This window comes from Opisthorchis viverrini (genome assembly GCF_000715545.1).
Source record: "Opisthorchis viverrini unplaced genomic scaffold opera_v5_395, whole genome shotgun sequence".
Lineage (NCBI taxonomy): Eukaryota > Metazoa > Platyhelminthes > Trematoda > Opisthorchiida > Opisthorchiidae > Opisthorchis > Opisthorchis viverrini.
Genome location: NW_008752054.1, coordinates 175,372 through 199,483, shown reverse-complemented (window position 1 = coordinate 199,483; position 24,112 = coordinate 175,372). Strand labels below are relative to the sequence as shown.

Sequence of the window (24,112 nt, the reverse complement as noted above, 5' to 3'; positions counted from 1 at the left end):
CACTGAGTCCCTTGCCCGTCCACCTTTACTCTTTTCTTTACAATAAGGCTTTCAATTAAGTCATGGTTGTACGGCAGTGAGGCGTCGATGTTGAATACTGACGTCATGGTGTCGATGATGATGATACCTTTTAACCAACAAACTGGCAGTCGTCTAATACCATCCACGTCCAGTTTGCTATCACTTCCACGCGTGAATGCCTCAAGGAGGGCGGACATAGTCCAGGCTTGTAGTTGATGGCAGTGCAGAATGGTGGCTGTTACGTCCAGTGTGTCGACCACCATTATTTACTCAGGCTATGCAGTCACCATGTCATGAGCCGTCCGTAATATGTTACCCACAATGTGCAACCGCTCCCTGATTTCCATATGCGGAACCGTGTTATAATACCCCCTCGAGGAAATTTTCAAGAAAAATACCTTCATCGAAGAAACTATTTGAGGCACTGAATCTTTTCCATTGCAGTCTTCCCCGAGAAAGCGAGCAGCCTCAAGTTTCTTGAACGACCGCTTTACTTCCGTAGGGGAGATGCCACAATGAACATACTTTATGCCGTTGACGCAGGCTTATCGCCTGACTGTCTCTTTGGAGCATTTATCATGAGCACAACTGCCGTAACCTGACATCTTTCTTGTTTGACTTGAATTATCCGTTAGTGCAATGCCCAACAGAATTCACTTCGAACGTTTCACAGTCGAAGTATCGATTGAGGTAAAACTGCCCGAGGTCAGGAAGACGTAGTGCGTGATAAACCGATAATAATAAATCAATACTGATAATCCAGTTATCCCGCAACCACCCATGACCGAATCAATGTTTTTCTATTTCCCATTCTTATCTGAGGATACGTTATCTTGATACTTTATTTTGTTTAGTGGTCCTTATTCAGATGTAGTTAGATGAAAAACTTTAGTTCCCGTTGACCTAGACGGCACGGGTTGCGCAAGTCCGCCATGTTGTTCTAGTGTGCTCGAATCACAGACAAACAAAACTACCGAATATCTGGAGCATTCACGAAAAATTTCAAGGTGCAACGAAACGCCTTAATGCAGTTAAAATTCCATTACACCAATGCATAAAATTTACGATACCGTTCTTATTCGTCACCTTCTTACAGGAGAACATTCCTATCGATGAAACACTTTGGGCGCCTCCGTGCTTCATCAGAGATAAATAGTGTACCTATCACCATTCTTCTGGTAACCCCCTCACAGAACGAGCCGCGACCAGACCATAGACTTTAAAGTATTGTTCGCCTTTCAGAGACACTTTTGTCCCACACTCATATCAGACATCTTTTGAATATCTTACACTGACATTCTTTTCCCAGTAACGCATAACATAATTAATAATCCCGTCTGATTATTTTCTATCGGGCGACACTGACGAAATAAAAGTACACCGAACGCAAGTGCTGCATAAGTACCGCAGACGGTGGATTTGATGGAGGGAACATGCCGGTCAATAATATCACAGTGAGGAAACTAAGGAAACAGGTGCCATCAAGGTACTCCACATTCAGTTGGCGTAACGGTGGAACCATGGTACGTTGAACAAAGCAGGTGCGGCTGATGGGGTAATTTTTTCTGCATACTCGACCGGGGTGAGGGCGAAACCAACTGCATACCGAACGTTTCTTCCCAAAGACTTATTTTTCTGCTCATCTTTTCAATGTCAGTTTGCTAAGACAATTTATTTTGATTCTTTGTTGTTGAACCCTGCACTACCCTCAGCAGACCGGAGCCTCATACGTTCAGGTTAGCCAATTCACAGGATCGATTACTTGTCGGCGTAGACATACGTACCGGTGATTTAGCTAGAGTAGACGTCAGGTCGCATCACCACGAAATGCGAGAATACCTGCTCATCACTAGCTTCTCTAATGCTGTGCAAAACATACAAGCAGTCGCTGTGTTGGGTGGAACATGTGTACAGTTCTCACCATAGCTGACCATCTAAGCCGGCAGCCTGTGGGAATTGTGTGAAGTTTTCAAGCGCATTCTTCTGATGCAGTCTTCACTGTGAGAGAAATCATCTCATGATATTATGGCTTCCGGCGTTCCAATTTTCAAAATCATTCATGTTCACTTTCGAATGAACCCTCCTGTGGGAGAGCTCTTTACCCTTTCCTCGAATGTCCTCTCCAAAAAGGGAATCATACGGTATCTTGAACGACAACGGCTTAAACACCTCAAGGGTTTGAATGAAAGTGAACACAGTTCTTTGGTTTACGCTAGTCTGGGACTATTGCTGGTCGAAAGTGTGTATCCCATGACTCATTCATCTCGGTGTAAATGGGCTGTTCAGGTATAGTGGAGGTCCGTTACACGATATTTCATGTGTTTAGTTTGCCGGATGAACAAAGGCGTTTAGTATCTGTAATTTGCCTAGACTCAGTTGATATTTCTCAGAACCACTTAGTGCTGTAGGTCGCTAGTTTACCGGGTCTTTTGGCACACCTAAGCGGTTATGGTTCCATCTACTGTAAATACCTTGGCCTCCTCTTCAACTACTCTGAATATCCTAACTCAAAGCAGTCCGATTCGGCCATTTATCAACTTGAGGACAGGTTTCCCAAGGGCTTTTTTCTCCGAAGCCTCTTGTCTGACTACATTTGATTGTTTGGATTGTGTAGTTCGTCGTGCTGAGTCCGTCAATGGCTGAGCAGCAACGTACTGTAAACCTGTGCTTTATTTTGTCCCGAGTGTTTGGCTTTAGAGACATGCAATAAAAAAAGAGTGAGGTTAGTGCAGTATATCCGACAATGTGCCTGTTTCGGTGTGACTTACTCAAGGTCTTCAGAAGTTTCATTAAGAAAGGTACGTCATGTAATCATGACTATTTTTCATCACTCAGTGAGAGCCAAACTTCTGTTTGGTGATCTGGGTGCTAGAAAATTGATATAAAAAATAATGAAAACCAATGATATAGGTATTTCTGTTTTCTTGCTATTGTGGAGAATGTTAGTACCAGCAAGGTCAAATTCCTGAAAGTAACCTCAGGGCGCCCGGAACCTACTGCTCCACCGAAATTCCAATAGGAAAGCCGGCAAGCATCCAGGTCAGTCAGTCATTCAATCAATTCAGCAAAAGTCAATGAGTCCTCATGCACGCCACAGAGACGCACGACCGAATGTGATCTGCGCTCAGGCATTTCATAGAGGCACGATCGATGTTGATGGGTGATCACTAACGCCTATCAGACAGCCTGGATCAATGTCAGAAAGTCCCCTTTAAATAGCTTGGGGCCGTTGTAACTTTTGCTCTCACACTCGCAGGCAATCACGCTCTCGCACTCGCTTGTTCGGGATATAGCTGTTGTGTTCCCTTCTGTGAGTTTTCTTTCGGCAACCAGGCGCTGGAGCAGGTCAGCAGCAAATAACACAAATTGACGAATCAGCAGATATAACAGTAGTTCAGATAGCACAGATGTTTGTTGGAATGTTCACTGATCTAGGCAGCTTAAATGCGAATGTTTCACCATCAGTTAAGCTGGCATCGTCTGTGCATCGTTCGAAAGCGGAGCAGTGCATCGGTGCTCGTTTTAGTACCAGTTTCTGGTGCACCCTGACCTCTGTTGCGGCAGTTCATCCTCTTCGCTTTTTTCTTGTCTTCATTTAACATCATTTTGTTTTGCTGTCCTGGTAGGTGTCTCTGTTTTCTGTTATGCCAAAAGTTTTTGCTATGCCTCGTCAGTATTCGGTTTCCCTAAAGCGGTCGACTTGATTCACCACATTTCCCCGTACTTACTACCCCCTTTTTTCAGGAGGACACGGCATCCAGGGTGGGTCGTGCGGAACCGCAGCCAATGGATACGTTCCTCAAGTCTACGGTCAACTCCAGCCAGAGCAGATGGGTGTATCGGGTACTCCTCCCGTTGCTGGCAATATTCTCGGACCTCAATACATCGGTGGTCCTATGGCAAATCAAGGACAACAGAGTGTAACCTTTTCCAATATACCATCTAGTGGGTTATATCAATCTTTGGTGCAGCCTAGGGATCAACCAGCAACCTATCAACCACAGCCAGTTTCCTCTGACCAACAACAGTCGATGGCTCTGTTTGCAAATACCCTGCAGCTATTCGCGGCGACTGCTAGAAATCTAAATACAGCAACCTCTGATCCTCGTCTGTCTTTGCAACCAGCCCCAAACAATGCCAATGTACAGATACCTACCGCTATGGAAAACGTCGGAGGACAGGGTCTTGGTGCTCAGCTCCCTTTCACACAACAGTTACTTCCAGATCAGCTCCAGGTATTCATGCAATGGTCTCGCCCCATTATGATTGATTTCCATCACGAATCTGTTTTTAATTTATTGTGACTCCATTAGCCCTGGTTTATGGTTACTCTGGATTAGTTTAGGTTGGACTAGTGTCGAACTCTTCTAATTACCACACTTAGGGCTACTGAGGCACACTGCATAATGCGGTAATCCTATCGCTGTTTATTCCCAGAAGCTAGTGTTCTACTTTTTTGTTGTGAGACTGTACAATATGCCTTCTGAACCTAATTCCTCGTGAAGTCTTACTATGTGGTCGTGGCCATTTATCGGTTGCCATATTCAGGCAGTCACACATCCTGATGTTTCGTCAGACAATGCAGTATTTAACTTGTCGAGTCTTTTGGTCTTAGTACCATCATTTTATCAGGCAATGACCGTTCTCAGCGTGACTGAAGAGATTTGGCTCAAAACCTTCCTCTAGGTCAACAGTAGTAAGGATATTGTGGTACTCCCTTGGGAGCTTGCTTACTGTATCATTTACAGAATTCGTTACCAGCATCTGTTGTGGGACAGATTCATATTCTTTTGGATCATAGAAGAATTGAGTATTTAGCAGGTGCAGTGTACCATCTATTAGCTTGTTTTGTCTAGAGATGACCTCCCGTTCCACAACTTCCTCATTACCTTCTGACGCATGTGTTACTTCATTCGGATTCTAGTATCAGTAAAAATCTTGTTTGTGAATATTAACCGAATTTAGGTAGGACACATCACACACTTTTTAACCTTCAGTTCGTTTTCATATTTTCTTGCTGTTACTCTTCCAGACATTTTCTAATTCATCTTGCCCAATACCAACTGCGCCCACCATTGAAAGCCCTATTCCACGGCTTCCCAATATCTCCCAGTTAGCTAATATAGATACACGACAATGCGCTGGATTCGCGGGCCCTGGCCCTCCACCTGTGTCGTCACCTGCAATGTACCAGTCAGTTCAAGCAACTGGGGTTTTCTCCACGCACGAAATGCTGCCCAACTCAGAATTTCAATCAATCAGTATGGGGTTATCTGGTCCTGTGACAGCGAACCAGATGGGCAGCCGAATTTTCCCTGCATCTGCAACTATGCCCCCACCCACTGCCCTAGCTACTCTCACTTCCAACCGACTTCCTTACCTACCACTGGGTGCTGAAACTCAGTCCCCACCACCTTTAAGACCACCCCATGCCTTCCCTGTCACACGGAACGGGTTATCGACAGACACCTTCCGAACAGCGCTACCTACCTCGGGCCTGCACCCTTCTCGCCGGGGCGTTGGTCCTGCTCCCACCACCTCACCACCAGTACCTAATCCGCGTTTTCCTCATCGACCACCTTCTAACTTTCCGCAGCAACTTGGATTACCGTTTGTCCCTCAATCAGTCCCTCCATTTCACCCTCGTCATCCTATGCACCAACCTCCACCCGTCCTCCCACCTCCGGGCTTTTTGCCCCCACCAACCCATCCTCCAAATGGTACCAATACTTTCGGACCCTCGTTTATCAACACAGCCCCAGGCAATGTAGTGAGGCCGAGTTATGTGGATGTGGCAGCCAGCAAGTACGCCAAGGATCATGCAGCGCAACTTCCAGCGGTGGCCGCTGCAATGCTGTCACTTGCTGCGGCTCAACAACCGAACGGCATTGCACCAGGTTTTGGTCTTCGTCCCCCATCCACGCATAACATACCCTACCAACAATCATTCTATAGTCTGCCCGTTGGGTCTGGGACAACACAAAATTTTCACGACAATTCGGCTTCTTATCCACAACCCAGTCATCCGCAAATTGGAGGTCTGGTCCCATCTGGTACTCCGAGCACGCTACCTACGGATCGCAGCCGACTTCTTGATGAATTCCGGTGAGTTTTCTGACGTTCACTGGGATTTTTCAGTAAGGGTACTCATTTGGTTGGAATGCACCTCTGTATGTTGCGTCCTCAGGCTCTAACATATGCGTCTGAAAATCTAAGTCAATCGACGCATGAACGTCCGGATAACCAGAAGATCAAATCAGCAGCCACACACACGAGATATGTGAATTAAAGCGGAGTGGAGCACTAGATTCTCTGAGCTCAATTCGTGGATTTGATTCGCTAGAATTGATTTGCAAATCGACTGATGGCAGTATAGTCGAACTAAGTTGGCCGTTGGAAACAGAGACCTGGAATCAGATGCTTCTGGATACACATTTCATGTCTTTGAATCTTGCTGGTTGCGGTTTTCATGGCATTCTGCATTCAACCCCACTTTTCCTATGGTGTTTTCAGAGTAGATAATAGCGAATGTATTTTCAAAGTCTACTGGGTATCTTGCAAGATGTACCAGCACTGAACTTTGAAAAGTTGTTGCAATTTTTTTCTAGCGAGGATGGTGGCATATGTTCATACATGCGCTTAGGCAACGTTCTCGTCACCCGGCTGCTGTAGTGATCCTCACAGGAGCAAGCGAGTCATCGAACGCATCGAAATTTGCCTCTAAATGTCGGGTTCAGTTATGCACTGTGGTCCAGACACTAAATGTGTAGTTCCACTTTTGGTTCTGTTAACCAGTGGAACTTTTAATGCCTTACACGAACTACGATTCTCATTTGCCTCGTCTCCACCAAACCGATTTCTAATTCTAGAATGATTCGGCGACCTGTGGCTGTTGTTTTGTCGCACAGCTCAACTTACTCGTTCTAATCGCGGTCGAAACTTGACCGCTAACGAACATGAACCATACTCCAGCAATCTTGGGAGCGGCAGATCCCAAATGTCAGGAGAGTTCCTGTCACAGCGGGAACACGGAGGGCGAGTTATCTTCGCCGATCCCTTTTTCAATTCTGGCTACTTGAGAACAGGCAACACAGTCTAGACGTTTGGAGTTACGAATTACACAAGGCCCCCATCGATTGGGTGGGTTTACCTCCCCAGAACATCATAAGCTATCTGCCACCTGACTATGCTGTCCTTTCCAGGCCAAGGTTAATCACCGTAGCTTTCGCACCAAACGCGTATTTCATGACCTCATAGTTGCGTTCATTCGTTTTCGGCAACCAATATTGATTTGGTTGCTTCATCTTGTTCCAGACCACAGGTTTCTAGCGTCGCGCGGAATTTATCGCTTCGGTGGCCGAATATTAATCATTTCTTGTTTGTTATCTGTAGTACTTCCGGTCTTATATGACATCCCGTTAATATCGTGTTCTCTCAACCGAACGTGATACCTATGATCGTCTTCGGTTGAATAGCAGTAATCCGCATTTTTTGTAGACAATCTACGTCTTCGCCACTACGACCCCGATGACATAATCGTATTCTCATCACCACACAGTCGACGCGTTCATTCCACATCAGCCTGCAGTTCCCAAGATGCATTCCAAGTGCATACGTAATCAGAATATTCTTTCATTGCTCTAATAGGTCAGCCATACAACCCAATAACAAATGGCCAGTCTCATCATCGCAGCATGCCACTGCAGTTCCCAAGATGCATTCCAAGTGCATACGTAATCAGAATATTCTTTCATTGCTCTAATAGGTCAGCCATACAACCCAATAACAAATGGCCAGTCTCATCATCGACAGCATGCCATCAGTGTTCAACACCGATTCTTCGCTTCCGTACGTTGGCCAGTTTGTGAAAACTTCGGTGAATACCCCGAAAGGAAGCCAAGATCTTTCCTTTTCTCTCTGAGAATAGCTACACGTTTTACTGAATAGTCGATTGACTTCCTCTCACGAGTTCTCTGTTCGACCTGTCTCCTTGCAGTGAGAGCTCATGATGACATTAGCGAGTCGTCGGGTTTCAATATTTTTGCTCCAGTAGGACAACGGACGTATCATAGTCCTAGTTTCTGGGTCTTAGACCCTTCAGCATGCTGCTGTTTGAAAGTGGCTATCAATTAACTGTCTTAAAACAGATTGTGAGATTTTCAAGTTTCCGGATTCATCACAGGCGTTCCGTACACAGTTTACCTTCAAGGGGTACCCCTGCTGGAGAGGCCAAGCGCCATCTTCCGATTATAGCTTCTCTTCAGAGGTATTCGTGTATGCCAGTGACCATCTTTCGGAAATTCTTCATGGTCTTTTTGTAGTGCGAAGAGATTTGTAAATTTCTCAATTGGAATTTTGTCCTGCAAGTGAAGCCAATTTATGCTGAACTGCCAAGAAACTGCACAGCTTTTTCATCCTTACTGTAAATCGTTGGCAATGCAAATCTCGCTAAACTTAATGAAGTTTCGGTGCCGTACCTCTTAGCCGTTCGACCGCGAGCGACCGATCAGCAGTGGGGTTAACTCGCACTTAGACGATCCATAAAGCCATTCATCATTCATCACGGAATCCACACTAAGCGTTGACTGGCTCGCAAATTGAGGACTTCTCACATGTAGTCTCACTCGTCCTGTGAAAGGAAGAATAAATTTACGAGTGGGCACTCATCACTCGAGGAGCCAGATAACACGGTCACCATGTGATGTGGATTCCTTGATTGTAGGGTGAGTGGTTCTCCATCCTGTGTAAGTGCTAGTTAGTCACACTGATCAGCCACTGATCGGGATTTGATAGGTTCCACAGTTCCTGAGATGTTCACTGCTAACTTCTCTCGATAAAGATGAAATAGCCATGCAGCGCTTCTCAGTTTTTCAGAAGGAATTTGCTTAACGGGACGAAATTTCGACAGAAAATTCTTTATAGGCTGACTATTTGATGGACTGATCTAAGGTTCGTAGGTTTATTTGCAGGCCTTATTGCTTCTAGGATGATTTCACACGCAGATTTGTTGGAAGTTTTAGTGACCCTGAGGCGGTATGTACAATCCGTGTGACACCTCAAAATTTCATGGAGGCTCATATGTGGTGAGCTCTTCTGTTTGTGGCAGTTACTCGTATGTCATTCAAGTCCTATTAGCCGAATCCCTTTAACTTAGTGGAGTTCAGTTTCGCGATTTCTTCGATTGTCACCCTCCCGTCTGCTTTCCGTACAGGAACGGCCGGCTCCCTTGGTTAACACTGAGGGACCTGACGAACCACATCGTAGAATTTGCACAAGATCAATACGGTTCTCGGTTCATTCAACAGAAACTCGAACAGGCTAGCGCTGTGGACAAAACCGCTGTGTTCCGTGAGATACTACCGCATGCTTATAACCTCATGGTGGATGTCTTCGGTAACTATGTGATACAGAAGTTCTTCGAATTGGGAACTCCAGAACAGAAACAGGTTCGTATTTCTATAACTTTTGATCGAAGTTAGTATCACTTTTAGTTTCAGCGTTCCCCCGTTTCTTTGATTTTATGCTGTTTTACTGGAAACAGTGTTAAGCGCGAATGCTGTCCGCACGCAAATACTGAAGTCAAATATTATGTTAGAGTCTTTTACATTCTGAGTGATGACTATCACACGGCTCATGGTGTGCGTGGATGTCAAACTGCTCATACTTGGAATGGCCGTAATAGCTGTACTCTTTTAGCGGGAAAAGTGGGCACACGAGTCGGGTGGCGAAGGTTGAAACCAGCTGGTATGAAGGGAGAGCACTCGGGGTGGATGTCAAACTGCTCATACTTGGAATGGCCGTAATAGCTGTACTCTTTTAGCGGGAAAAGTGGGCACACGAGTCGGGTGGCGAAGGTTGAAACCAGCTGGTATGAAGGGAGAAGCACTCGGGTTTTTTTTCTCAATTTGCTGGAAGTAGAAGTAGATGATGTTAACGTCCCTGTTAATGATCTTGGCGCTACTTGAATGCGACTCTCCTTAACGAATCCGTCCACAATCCAAAGCACATTCTGCAGGTCTAAACACAAAATTATCATCGTTATCCACCGTTAGGGTTGTACCCATTAAGAAAGCCGCAATTTCCGGAACAGTTACTTCTAGGACCGGTCTAGGGGCTTGCTTCGCTACTCGGGCAGCAGTGCGTTACGGACTGAAGAATCGTCACGTTGAAAGGTTTATTCTTAGCAGTTCATAGTAGTCCCGTCGTCCCACTGAACTACGTCATTTAATTGACTTCTCCAGGGCTCCCCACAGCCTACAGAGCAGTCCTCTAGGTTAACTACATGGAGTTTATTTGTGATTGAGCACGCACTTCGTGTATTACTTTTTCAGATTTTGGGACAACGTATTCGAGGTCAAGTGCTTACTTTGTCTCTGCAAATGTATGGCTGTCGAGTTATACAAAAGGCTGTGGAATCTGTTCCGTTGGATATGCAGGTCGCAATCATACGAGAGCTGGATGGATGCGTTATCAAGTGTGTCAAAGACCAGAATGGTAATCATGTGGTCCAGAAGTGCATTGAATCTGTTCCTCCAGAACACTTGCAATTCATCGTGGACTCTTTCACAAACAATGTAAGTGGTTCCGAAATATGCAAACCTTTTTTATGGGTCACCGCGAATGAGTACACAACACCTAAATGTGAAGTAGGACCGACACTCCCTTGCTCCACTGGTAAATGGGCATTTCTAACGCGATATATCGATGGCACAAGCAACCGTGCTGTTGATAGTGTGGCGTAGATGGAAGGAGGAACTCGTTGATATAAAAGCCCACCATTCAACCAAAATGCGGTGCGCACACTGGAAATTATGCTGCTGTCGTTGTACGTTCTTTCCGAACTCATTGGCTACAAGCAAAAAATTGTTTTCAAAAAAATGATTGTCTCGCTGCCAACCGCCACAATCAAGCAGGACTGCTCCATGCAGCGATTGGTTGGCAGTATCCCCAGGCTGCATGAGCTGGATTTTTCGGCTAATGTTCTAACTGCCGCGGATATCAGGAATTTTCCGCAAATACCTAGATCTGCTTTAAGGTAACCACACTTCAGCGGGATCAGTATTGTGGTTTGTTACCTGTCAGTGAGTAAGGCTTTTTGCATTTGCACCAAGTAGTAATAAGAAGCAATTTCGCAGATTTCTCCGCGCATCAAAGTGGTACGTTCCAATCATACTTCTCAGACCGAAGTATGATGGAAAATCTGAGCGGTAGCTGTATTAAAATTAATTGCTACTTCGAACCCGTTGTCCTCCATTACTTCCGGGTTGAAGTTAATGCGGTAGGCATATCCTTCAGGGCTTGTAAGCTTTGACTGTAGTTCGCTTCACTTGCTGCGTCTTTATAATCCGAAATTGTGCTGCGGCTTAAACAAGGAGTGGGCCGTGTTGGAAAAGTAGGTTTCCACTCTATTTTTTAGCACCAATCTTAGACCCGTTTGCCTCCTAACGGACGGAAGTTGGGGTTGATACGGCTAAGCTATCTAGAATAATTGCACTGTTGGTGGCCGTTTATTGCCTCTTCATCAGCCTACAATTACACAGGTGCGGTTGCGAATTGGAATTCAGACCCTTCTCATACTATCTTCTGCCGCTAAGAGTTACGTGCCTCCGATTGGCTGCCCTCCAATCACACTGTCAGAAGACTTGTGGTGAACTCTCAGTCCTCCATTCGAAACCTGTGGTCGTTTTATTACGTGGTCAACCAGCATACCCAGTTCACCCTGGTTATGATGGCACCGTCCGATTTTAAGAAAAAATGCCTTCATGATTGCCTTTCAGGAGAATTTCCACTCTCGCTCTTTTATGAGTTCCACATTGGATTTACTGACAGCACCGACTAACCGACTGTAAATTAGCCTGAAAATACTTTCTGAGTATTGTTTCGCCCCGCTGCGGGTCAATATTGCTCTACTCTATTGATCGTCGTCACAACAGGGCTCTTTAGTCCCTGTCGGATAATCCAGCCGAACTTATAAACAACTGGGTCAGTTGCGTATAACGCCCTGGCTACAGGCCTCCCGCACCGTTTATGAACATGAGGCGCGGTGTACCGGAAATTTGAAGTTAATGAACCGATCCGGGCACACTACTGCCAGGTTTTTGATTTTCTGTCCACTAGTGTTTGTGCATCCAAGATTAGCGCTTGGTCACTCGCGACCAGCAACAAGCCTCAGCTTTATGTTATGAACGTTCTTCCGTGTTCATAAAGAAAGGCCATATCATCATTGGGTGCAGGCCATCTCCCCAAAATTAGTTGAAGGCCGTTCTTGTGAAATTATTTTTGCATTAAACTTTATCGGCAACGACACTTTCAACTGCTAGAGACGGTATGCTGTTCGCAGTCCGTGTGGTAAAAAGCTGAAGTGAAAGGCAATTGAACTCGGATGCGATTTCTATCTGGATAGCATACTCCGGTGAGTAATTCACTCCAAAAGCTCAACGACGCGATTAATTAGTTTGTGACTGAACACATTGAAATTAAAGTGCACCCGCTCTCGCAGCTCATCAGCACTTCCATTTTGTTCGCAACCCGATTCCATCCGATAACTAAATTCATGTTTTCAGGCTTTCTATTAACGTAGATACACCGATACAAAGTTACGGGACATTCCATGGCTTTTCAGAAGCGAAAATGAAAAATTGTCAATTCACCATCCACGCAGTCACCAAAAGCATATTGTGTTATTTCTTGGGGATTGTAAGGTGGCCTGGAAAATGTCGCCAAGGCCCCTCAACAAAATAATGTCATTGACTGCCCATTTTCAACTCTCCGGTGTATTTAGACCAGTCTAGCAAATAAAGGTTCTCACACATGGAGTTTCGTTTCCGATGACATCTACCACCTTCTGACCAAAAAACCCACCAGAAGTGGAGACGTGGGTGGTCCTATAACTTTGTCACGAAGTACCTTTTAGGGGAATGAGGGGGGAAATCACTCGGCTGGCAGTCCGTAAAACTACCTCACTTTCCTTATTCACAACATGCGTATGTAGGTGCCTCGTATTTGTATACGTGTTCAACAGTGTCAAACTCTGGTAGTGTCGAAATACTAGCAAGTCGGATGGATGAATTGGCTATTGATCATGTGCGCGCACTAATGGTGTCTCCCCGATCTTACTGCGAAGCCTGGCGAACAGATCAACTGCTACCTGATCTACAGCCAACTTTCACCTTGAATAAACGTTGCATTATGTTTGAACCTAGAGCAACAGAAAAAAAACTAGCATCCCACTCTTCCCGCCGACGTATCATCTATTCTACGCATTTGCATAGAGTTCTTGTCCCAATTAAAGCGAATTATGCTCAGTGAAAAAAAAAAGAAATTATGTCCGTGTTAAAAACTTATGGGAGTGGAGATAGTCTATTCATGCATCCTATACATATTACCGACTTATCGAAACTGTCGTTAATTGATCGATTGGCGAATGGACATGGGCACGCCGTTATGTACGAGGAACCATCACAGCTCCTTACTATGGATAGCACACGCATTCATTACAGGTAAACCAGATGCCGTTAGTTATGTTTGTCAATCGTGAAAGTAGTGTGTCCTCAGGCAACTGAGGGTACTAGGTTCTTTGCAGTGAATGTTTCCCCTGTAGTTTAGGAATATAAAGCAAGTGCAGTGTGGAAGTAAAAAACTATGCGTGTACGTTCATCACAGCTGTTCGATCTCTGTGTGTTATCAGTTGTCAATAAGAAGTCTTGCGTGGTATTGGGTGTGGGTGTTTTTGAAAATTGATCACTATGAGTTTCTGTTTTGCGTAGAGTTGTGTTTTTACCCTCCCGACTGATGCATGGTGAATGTGCAGACTAAGCAATTGTGCCTGTTCTTTGGATCCGTTCCCCTTCACGTGTTGACTTCACTAGAACAACGCCATACTTATAAGCAATCCACAATTTCTGGATTTCCAAGGTGCATTTGACTCAGCTTGACCAGCTTATCTTCCTTGGCCTGCCTGCTCAGCAGAAAACACCCCGAAAGTTCGTCAGTAAAATATGTTCTCTGTATTCTCAGAAAAACGGATGTAAAAGTATGCCGGAGCTCTCCGAAGACTTTCCTACGCGAAGTGGCGTTTGGCAGGAACGCCAACTCTCTCCATTGCCATTTAATTTCGTGATCAGCGGGACAACGAGACGAACACTGGACGGTTTCTAAATTCTGGCGTTTAATAGCTACTGGTGGAAACCCCGTCCATTTGGAATATACAGACGACGTTGTTCTCGTCTTTGAAGAGAAGAAGGCGCAGGTGTTTTTGAAGAACTGGCCACAATCATCCCGTCACTTGGTATGCGCTTTACACCCACATAGTGTAAGGTCATGCTTCTCGACATTCACTCACTGAACACTTCTTTTACAATTCAGAAAACGGCACTCAAAGCCATGGAGCGTTTCACGTATCTTCGAAGTTACGATTGTGGTGTGATAAATGAGTTTAATGAGCGAAACTTTAAGCCTCGGGTCGCGCTAATTTGAGTGAGGTCTCCATGGGGGCAAAGCACTATGGCTGAGACGTACGGCACTCAAAGCCATGGAGCGTTTCACGTATCTTCGAAGTTACGATTGTGGTGTGATAAATGAGTTTAATGAGCGAAACTTTAAGCCTCGGGTCGCGTTTGCTAATTTGAGGTCTCCATGGGGGCAAAGCACTATGGCTGAGACGTAGCCTGTTCGACCAGATCTTGGAGAAGCGTTGTCTCAGTACCATAACTCGTGTAAGCGAATCTATGAGACAATTAGATGAGTGTTCAGTTATGCGACGGGGGTTTCAATGTGTGCATCACCATAGGCGCGGTGGTTTGATCATGCATTTCGCGTGCCGAGTCGTTGTCTGCCGAAAACGTTTTTCGGTGCCCAGTTAAGAGTGGGGCTGCTAGACAGGTGGTCAATCCTTGACGTGACAGAAAAGCGTGAAGGCGACTGCAAAAAGTCAGTACTCTCGGTGCGGCTTACCTCCTAGGATGAGATCTGCGCTCCCCCACCCCTCGGGCATGGTCGGGGACACTGCAAGATACCCATTGATATCCGTGGCGCTCTTGTTGTCAGTTTTCATCCCGAGTGCCTGGATAAGTGTTTGAACATGCAATACATCGGAATGATTGTGGTAGGCTATCACTATGTTCCTTTCATTTTTATTCTTTTCCTTGCAACAAGGTTGGGGGACAAGAATGCGAATTTGCCAGCCGGAAGATCCGTTGTTCGAACCCGACCTCTGCCTCGCGACTTCCGCTGTCTAGGCTTGAGCGACCTGGCAGTATCTCAGCCCTCGTGCTTCCCTTGAGTGGCATGGCAGCTAGGCACCGAAAGGATGTTGCATCTGAACGATTATTATTGTTATTAGTTATTTTACGATGTCTTCAGACTAATCATGGTTGTATGGTGCATCGATGTTGATACATGATGTTCTGTTGGTGATCACGATGAATTTGTGCATGAATTGACCTCCTGGCTTCACGTTTCGCCCACTGTTACACAGGTACAGTCAATATCAACGCATTCGTACGGTTGTCGTGTTATCCAGCGCATCCTAGAGCACTGTACTCCGGAACAAACTGCTCCAATATTGGCCGAACTCCATCAGCATACTGAATCCTTGGTAAAAGATCAATATGGCAATTACGTAATTCAGGTGAGTGTTTTGTCCGTTTCTCCATATGGTTGCCTTTTCGGTTTCGTGTTGAGCTGTTGAGATCTGTGATCACGCTGGCTTTTGGCTTAAGTAAATGATTCATAATCTTAGTTGTAGTCCGGAGGTACTTTAGTTTTTCTAGTATTTTCACTGGTCTAATAATCCGTTGCACGAATACACTTTGGTCCTCAAACTCAGAAAATCACTCCTGTTTGTTGCGAGAGTACTGATTGGGAAATTCAAGAATGAGGTCAGCAGCACATCGAATAACTTTGTCCAAGTTGCACTCATTTCCGTTTTAAAAGCGCTTGATTTATCATACTTGTTACCGCACCTTTCACCGAAACTTTACGTGGAATAATTCGAATGGCGCAGCGTTCTCTGCTATTCTAGTTGCCTGATTGGAACAGATAGTTTTCAACCGAAACTCAGGTGATTTAGCATGGTTAAGCTAGCCCACGTAATCCGGTTGCTTACTCAGGAACTCTCGCTCTTTGTTACCAAATGTAAACTGTTAAGTGTTGCGCAGTCTTTCTAGCCGCCACACTTACGACAGAGGCTCTTTGTTACCAAATGTAAACTGTTAAGTGTTGCGCAGTCTTTCTAGCCGCCACACTTACGACAGAGTAGTATCAGTGTTGAACACTGATGTTATGCTGTCGATGTTGATGATGACACTTTCGTTCGCGAACAATCCAAGAGGTGGGAGTGGATACCTATGCATTGAAGGGAACAACTTGGATGAATGCACGCAGCTGAGCGTGCGACTAAGCCATAATGTATCCCGTATCACCATCATCATTCAGAGAAATTACACTAACTAGCTTTCACACTATGGTGTCAAATCATGAGTTGACTTCCCCTAACCATTTTCTAACCTCCGCATGGTTGTGCAAAATAGCTGTACGAGGAAGTTGATTGATGGAATGGCATATGAAACTCGTGACCAAGCATCCGCAACCCATGGAGGGTCACTTACCTATCTATCGTGCGCTAGTTACTTCGAGAGCCATCCGAACCGCCTCAGCCCCACTGACCCGATGTTCCAACCACACTCAGACAATGCTCCGAAACCGCTAGTGCTCAAACAGCTTTTTAACGCCCACAACTAATGGCGGCCAGTTTTTTTTACCTGACGGTATGGAGTGAGCCACCACATTGCATACAACCATGACATTTACAGTTAACTTTTACAGGCAATCTGGTGTCACGTCTACACATTCCCGAAGAGGATTTTATCGTCTGCGTCACCAGGACTAATATAGCTATCGAGATTAAGAATTTGTCTTCCAGCTTAATCGACTCCTTTCTAAAAGAGCATCCGTTCTTTGCGGTTGAATTGATCGAGCGATAGACAGTTCGCAGTCGTCCAGGAACATACCATCGCCAAACTCATGACAAGATTTTGTGATTTGCCACTCCAACTCCATGGGTTAACATCGGGGTTTTTCTTCATGCAGCTACAAGGATACATACGTTGAATAGTGGATAGGTGACTACAACTTCCCAACCGTACATCAATATGTTCTTCATCGTATTTTTATGTGGGCCTTCTAAATTGTTGAAGTTCACCGTTCTCCTACGATCAATCTCGAGCTCAATGAGTAACCTGCTGCTTCGTTTACCTTCAAGATGGATGCGGCTAAATTCGCAATTATTCTGTGCTTTCTTAAACTGCGTCCTAAAAGTTGTCTACGTCGCCACGACTCCCCCTACTGTCGTAACAGGCGTTCTTTCGTCTGTCCTTGCTGCTGTCATTATAATGATTTCAATAACCGTCTCTGAAGCTGCTATTGTTACCTGGCTGGTGCGAGGAAGAATGGGGAAGGCTATTCGCTTCGTGACTAGGTTTAATACATTCTGGTTCGAAGCGACAAAGCGCAAAATACCTCATGTTATTCCCAAAGTATAGGTAGTCTGCCCAGGCAGGAAAACGCCTCATAAGTTGAACATACCGTGCTTCGAAGTCACTCGAAGAGCCAGTCAACGTGTGACCTTGCGATGGGCGACACTACACACTGTCTACCTGCGAACCGATCAGCTAATGGACGAACGGTCTAGTCTATAGCTACCAGCTGGGAGGTCGCAAGTTGCGTACTACTGGTGATTTCCAAAAGGAATAAAACAGTTGCGTTTTGGTTTTTGTTTTTCTAGCGTAGATTGGCTTCGCTCTCAGGATGAAGTTTCAAAAAACGACTATCAGTCTGTGAGTTGACTGTAGTGATCAAATACCAGTCAGTCAATTGGATCACAGTGTCGACAACCCAAAAGGAATTATCGGTGTCCACGCGCTCACCTGATTGACACAGTTTATATGAAGGCATGAGCATTGGTTCATCCTAGGTAGTTGATGCACATCAACAAGACACCCGAATAACGGACAACCCATATCCCTGGGTGTTGTTCCTTTCATGTGGTTTTCTGTATTGAGCATTCACCGTAATTCACACTAAACCTCCCTGAAATAGGTAAACCGAGACCTGCAGTTTCTTTCCATCATTCGGAAATCTACCCCCAGAATGATTTTTTTCCCGTCCCCTTGTTTGTTGCCTTGGTCCTATTTTGTCCTTTATGGTCGTTGCGTTACCCTAATTTTTTGTATTCTATTTACCGTCCACTTCCAGCATGTCCTGGAGCATGGAAAGACCGAAGACAAGAGTCGAATAGTTGATCTGATTAAGGGCCGTGTAGCAGAACTGAGTGTTCACAAGTTCGCCAGTAATGTAGTCGAGAAGGCCGTGGCCAATGCTACACGAGCTGAGCGTCAGTCTCTGATCAACGAGGTTTTGGAGAGCAATTATCCAACCGATCCCAATGACCGACCTAGGTCGGGTGATTTCCTTGCATTGAGCGGCAGCAGTGATGGCGGTGGAAGTGCAGATGAACCGCATGGAAATACCTCAATCTTATGTATGATGATGAAAGATCAATATGCCAATTATGTGGTACAGAAGATGCTGGATGTCGCGGAGCAACCCATTCGCAAGGAACTGATGAATCAGATCCGACCACATCTGAACAGTTTGCGGAAGTACACATACGGTAAACATATTATCAACAAAATGGAGAAACACTACATGAAATCGAATCAATCTCACTTTGTTTTGGATCTTAATGCACCTTCGCCCCCACCGGTACACAATACACCATCTAACTCACAAGTGGATGTATCAGTAACTGTGGCCGCAGGAAACCATATTCGAAACAATGGTGGAATGTGCGGTGCACCTGCATCAATATTACCTCCGTTGCTTACAGCCAGTGAGATGGCTGTGAGGGCACCGAAATCGGGATTGAATAGATCCAATCACCCGCAGCATTATTACCATCAAACATGCCACTCAGCTTCCTTCAGCTATTTCCCCTACGGATCGTTCAACCAAGAACGTCTGGCATTATCACGTAGGTCTAAGCCACGGAAACCTCGTGTGTCTACATCCGACACTGGTGGTAGTGTGTCTGACCTATCTAGCAGGTTGGCGGCCACAACACTTGGAAACAATGAAGCGAATAGTTTTCTTCCCAATGAACAAGATAATGCCTCTCCAAGAACTCACTTGGATGAAAACGTCTGTGATACACAACATGATCTGGCTGTCGGAATCAGCGGTTCTGAAAACTCTTGTCCTGATTTAAGCCCAAATCAGACAACTGGAGGAGCATCATCCTCCCCTGAGGCATCAAACTGGAATGAGAAGTACAAGTGTCCTGCACCAATCGAATACGAACAGCCAAGTGGCTCGCCTGTTGGCAACGGCCCAGTTGTTGGACAATCCCCCGATTCCGCATCACTTTCTCTGCCGGGAACTTGAAGATACAACTTGAGCGTCAGTTAGGCAGGCTAGTGAACCGAATTCACACCCATACTTTTTTGCCAATCATCTTGACAGACTGTTTCCTCACATTCTCCTACCCATGAGGTTCTTAGGCTGTTTGAAACAACGTCTTCTGTCATACTCTACTGCACCCAACCTTTGTCTTCTTTCCACAATGTTCACGTTACCGCATTTCAGACACCGCCGCCAACATATTCCCCCCACCCCCGAATTCATGTACATCTGTCTATCTCCGGCAGTCTTGTCAACTCTTCTTTCCACTCACCCTGACTTGATTACTGATCGTTCACGTTCCTCTCTTTTGATTTGACGGACCATAATGTCTTGGCAATACAGCTCTTCATTTCTTTCTCCCTTTTCCTCGAAACAGATAAATGCAGTAATTAGCATATCACACCTGTCCACCGTTCACCGTTTTATCCTCGGTTCCTCTTTTATTGCCGTGTGTATATCAGAAGTTTCTGTTCAATTGTCAAATCTTGTGATCATCACGTGTATACAACTGTAAATCCTTGTAGGTGGACTCGGTTCTACTCGACTTCTTTTCTTACTTGTTCTGTCAACATCTAGTTGCCCGGCGACCACCATAGACTCCATCATAATCCCAAAATTTAATCTCCGCGCGCGCGTGTGTGCCTGTGTTCGTCTGACTCGGCTTCTCGTACCCAATGTTGCATAAATCGTGTATTTAATTTCGAGCACTTCCCTCTTTCGATTCCGTTTAGTTGTGAAATACCTGTAGCGTGTGCATATAAATACTAAAAATAATTCTTTCGTGCTATTTCAAGCATTCAGCTGGTTTATGCGTGCATATTTACCCAACCGCAATGGGTTTGGTTTTTCTTGTACTCTATTATACATAGTCTCTGTATAACGAATGCATATTGTTTCTTATTCCCTTCCATCAAAAACGTCCCCCAACTTAATCTCCTCCGCCCTTTCTCTTGCTCTTCGACACGGCCCTTCATAATCGTGTTCATTATCAGTGCTCCATTGTCCGCAGTTAATTTAGCTATTTGTCGTATCGAGTTTCCTAACTTCTATGTACTCGTCTGCTGCGCTCCTGGTGAACATTTGTCTCATCTGATTTGACGTTTTCACGCACACACACTGGACCTCGTGCATAGTCTGATAAACTATTATCTCTCACAAACGGTAGGTTATCTAGTTGCGTTGTGCTAAATGTACATGCCTACCTATTTTTGGTTGGGGTGAACCTTGGTCATGCTTTCTTTTCTCATCTTATCAATCATGCACCGCTACCCTTGCGTTGGACTTCTTGATTTCGTTACAGTACTGGGTGCACACGTGGGTTCGACTACACAGGTTTCCAGGAGCTCTCCCAAACTTGTGACGCCCAGCCAATTCATACGACTGTAGTATCGACTGGTCTTAACCTAGTCTCTATGAATACGCGACTGGGTAGCCTTCGTATCTTCTGGGATGCAGTGGCTTGATCGAAAATTATCAACCGCAGGGAACACCCGGCAAGAAAAGATTGAGTGCTGTAAAAGATAACTACCATGTGCTTGGCAAATAAGCCGTTAAAAAGAACATTTATTGCGTTGGAATTTGTAGGTCTTCCAGTTTATAAAGTTTGGTTGACTATAGGTCAGATGACAAGGTGACTAGGTATACTTTGAGCACCATAAGTCTTCTGCACTATGTCCGGGTGCTCGAGGTTAACCTTATTATTTACTCATCAGTCAAACCCTCAACCGGGAGATGGAACAAATTACTTGCTTCAATCTAGTACCCTGGTTGTTGACGTTTCACTCGAAGGCCACGCTGAACTTTGGCTGATTACGGAACAGCATTGCCAAAGCAGAGTTTATTTTTATATGCAAATGGGTGTAGCACTAAAGATTGTTGTTTCGGCCGAATACACGTGTTGGGTTGAACATGCTTCCATCGATCGCTCGTCAGACGTTCATTTCGGCCTACGCCCAAGTCTTACTGGCTTCTGCTGAGTCTTGGGACCGGTTGGATTCTTAGTTTCGTTCATGTGACCGTTGCTTTTTCTCTGTTGCAGTTGGTTCTTTGCAGCTTAGGTTTCCTGTTTAGTCACCAGGTCGAGTATATATTGTGGTTTTACTGCTTTTTATGTACAAATCTGGATCGATTCACCTTCCTGTTGCGCTTGTAACAGGATGTTGGGAGCCATAGATTTGGAGAGATCATTTGTTGAGAGGGGTGCTTTTGGCTCGTTTTATCATTTGAAGTTTACCGTCACTAGTCACCCGGTTGTCCACCGATCCCATTATATGTCGCTGGTACACTTGTGTGTCACAAATCGGTGTAGGTGCCATACGACGCTTTCCATCCTATTTTGGGCTTGTCAGTGAAATTCTGTGAGTACAGTGGCAGTATGATGCGAATGTAGCTAGCCTATTACATAGTGTGCCTTGTCCGTCTTCCAGCCTGATTCCTCCCAAGGTTCCATACGTTGTGTCTGGGCCGAACCCAGTGATGTTACCGGCATGTCGAAGCGCCCCAAAGTAACCATTCCACTTTTTGTCGTAGTATCATCAGTTTGCTCGGAATCGGTTTGCTAATACCAACTGATGAAATAAATAAGCTGGCGAAGAAGGAATTGACGGTGCGAAAAGTGACGAAAGTCGCATGTTCAGGTCGAGCATGAGATGGGGATATGTCGCTCGACAGGTTTGTTCTGTGGTTGCATGGACTGGTTGGTTGGATTGCAGTCCAACTACCAAGCTCGGCGAACAGATCAACAACCAAGAACGCCTGAAGCCCTGCGGGAAATTGTTGCTGCAGATTCGAAGCTGTGGATGCATAAGAGATACAGAAATGTTTTTTTTTTGGGGGGGGGGGGTAGCACCCTCCTTGAGACTGTCCAGAGGATGTTGCATAAACAACATCGTAGAGGTGACATTCACGGGTTAGCGAGTCAAGTGGGCACGTTTTCACTGACCGTAGAACGATACGCCCATGCGGCACGACTAACCTCAGCGGCTTCCGCAACAGCAGAGTCCCGCAGCCTGGAGCAGGAAAAGTGCGATTCGTCAGTTCGTTCAATTTAGGTTCTCGTTTTCTAGATTCTCAATTTTGACTGAGTGTATGGGTCATTGATGAGGGGATGCAGCTTGTGAGCAACCATAATTTGTCGTGCGCCATGCAGAATTTGCCAGCAAGGGTGGTGCAAAGGGAACAGGTCTTGGTCATAAAGCTGAGATCTGCAGGAGTGAAACCCACGAGGAAAATATGTTAACAAAATAGAGAATTGCGTGAAAGTATAAGGATGGAAAAAAGGACAGAAAGGAAAACGAATGGTGATAAAAAGTAGCCATTCGAGGACAGCGAGTTGTTCAAACGGATGCAATATCGCGGTCACTGGATACTTCGAACTAAAAATTCCCGTTAGAAAGGCCTGAGTTTTCCCCAGAAAGTTAACTGGTGCTACGACTTTCCAATATATGAGAACAGTTGAAAACTCCCCACTGTCTACAAATCTTACTTCGTTGCCCCCAAAAGGTGACCTCCACAGTTCTGCGCACCCGGAGTGAATACTACCAGAATGTTGTAGTAGGCACATATTCCAACAATTAGAGATATTGAGATACCGTTCCCGTATCACAAGAGGATATTCAACACGATAATCAAAATCAGCGTAACAGCTATACCTTTTTTCCTTAGAAATCTAGGGAAAAGTTTTACGTTGCATATGATTGTTGAGCTAGACGATTTCAAACGGGAATGTCCCACAGTACTGAATCACGACACATTAAATTGAACAACGTAGACGCGATATGAAATACTTAGTCATCCCCCTTCCAGACATTTTTCTCACTGTCCCCTGCTAGTTCCGTGACAATTACATCTACTGACAAAATAAATCAGGCTGTCCGCATTATGACATCAATCTTTAGCTTTGCCGCCCGCAAAACTTCAACTTCCAAGGCACCGACGGTGCCTTCCCCCCATTCCGGGAACTGCTGGCTCAGGCGTTTCTGTATTCTCCCGCAATCATTTCAAAACCTAGTCAATTGCTACCATGGTTACGGGCACCCTATCATCCAAAAATATCATTCAGGCCCCTGAACAGGCACGGCTATTTCGCACCCAACGCACTTGCGTGCATTTCGGTACCCTTGAGGACCTTGTCGACCACCGATTATCATCCCGCCGCCGATACCTTGAATAATCCACAATATGATATTTGTGCCAGGCACTATCATTTGTCACCTGGATTTACGTCATCACTGTCCGCCTGTGCACCATTCCATTTATATCATTCTTATAAGTCTTGACCCCTATAGGATTTTCGGTAAATTCGCCTACCATACACTCCTCTGTAAACCCTACTGTACAGGCAACGGTGTCATAGTTCTGTCATGGTTCACTTCATCCGAGTTCTGTCCTCATAGACACTTAAACCCTTCACACATTTGTTCCGGGTGGCATTTATGGTCTTCTACTATTCGTCTCACACCCATTACTTCACTGACTTCACCACACATGGGTCCCTTTTTAATTACGATACTAAAATGACGTACGCATTCCAGACTACATTTAATGTTCAATCTGGGCCGGACTGTTTCTGCTCTAACAAATCCGGCCTATTTTGTTCTGTTCGAGAACTTCATGTCCTCTACTATCGCACCAA

At 45.2% G+C, this 24,112-nt stretch overlaps 1 protein-coding gene across 1 annotated transcript in view; it reads left to right on the top strand.

Moving 5' to 3' along the window:
- T265_10689 (hypothetical protein) overlaps nucleotides 1–20,751 on the top strand; it is a gene marked incomplete at both ends in the record, with an annotated part of 51,486 nt that extends 30,735 nt beyond the window's left edge. The window contains 6 exons of the mRNA XM_009177144.1: nucleotides 3,766–4,256; nucleotides 5,054–6,126; nucleotides 9,233–9,467; nucleotides 10,353–10,595; nucleotides 15,497–15,649; nucleotides 18,274–20,751. Of these exons, the coding sequence (XP_009175408.1) occupies nucleotides 3,766–4,256; nucleotides 5,054–6,126; nucleotides 9,233–9,467; nucleotides 10,353–10,595; nucleotides 15,497–15,649; nucleotides 18,274–19,461 (3,383 nt within the window). The remainder of the gene's footprint in view (nucleotides 1–3,765; nucleotides 4,257–5,053; nucleotides 6,127–9,232; nucleotides 9,468–10,352; nucleotides 10,596–15,496; nucleotides 15,650–18,273) is intronic.
- Between the last annotated feature and the right edge of the window lie 3,361 nt (nucleotides 20,752–24,112).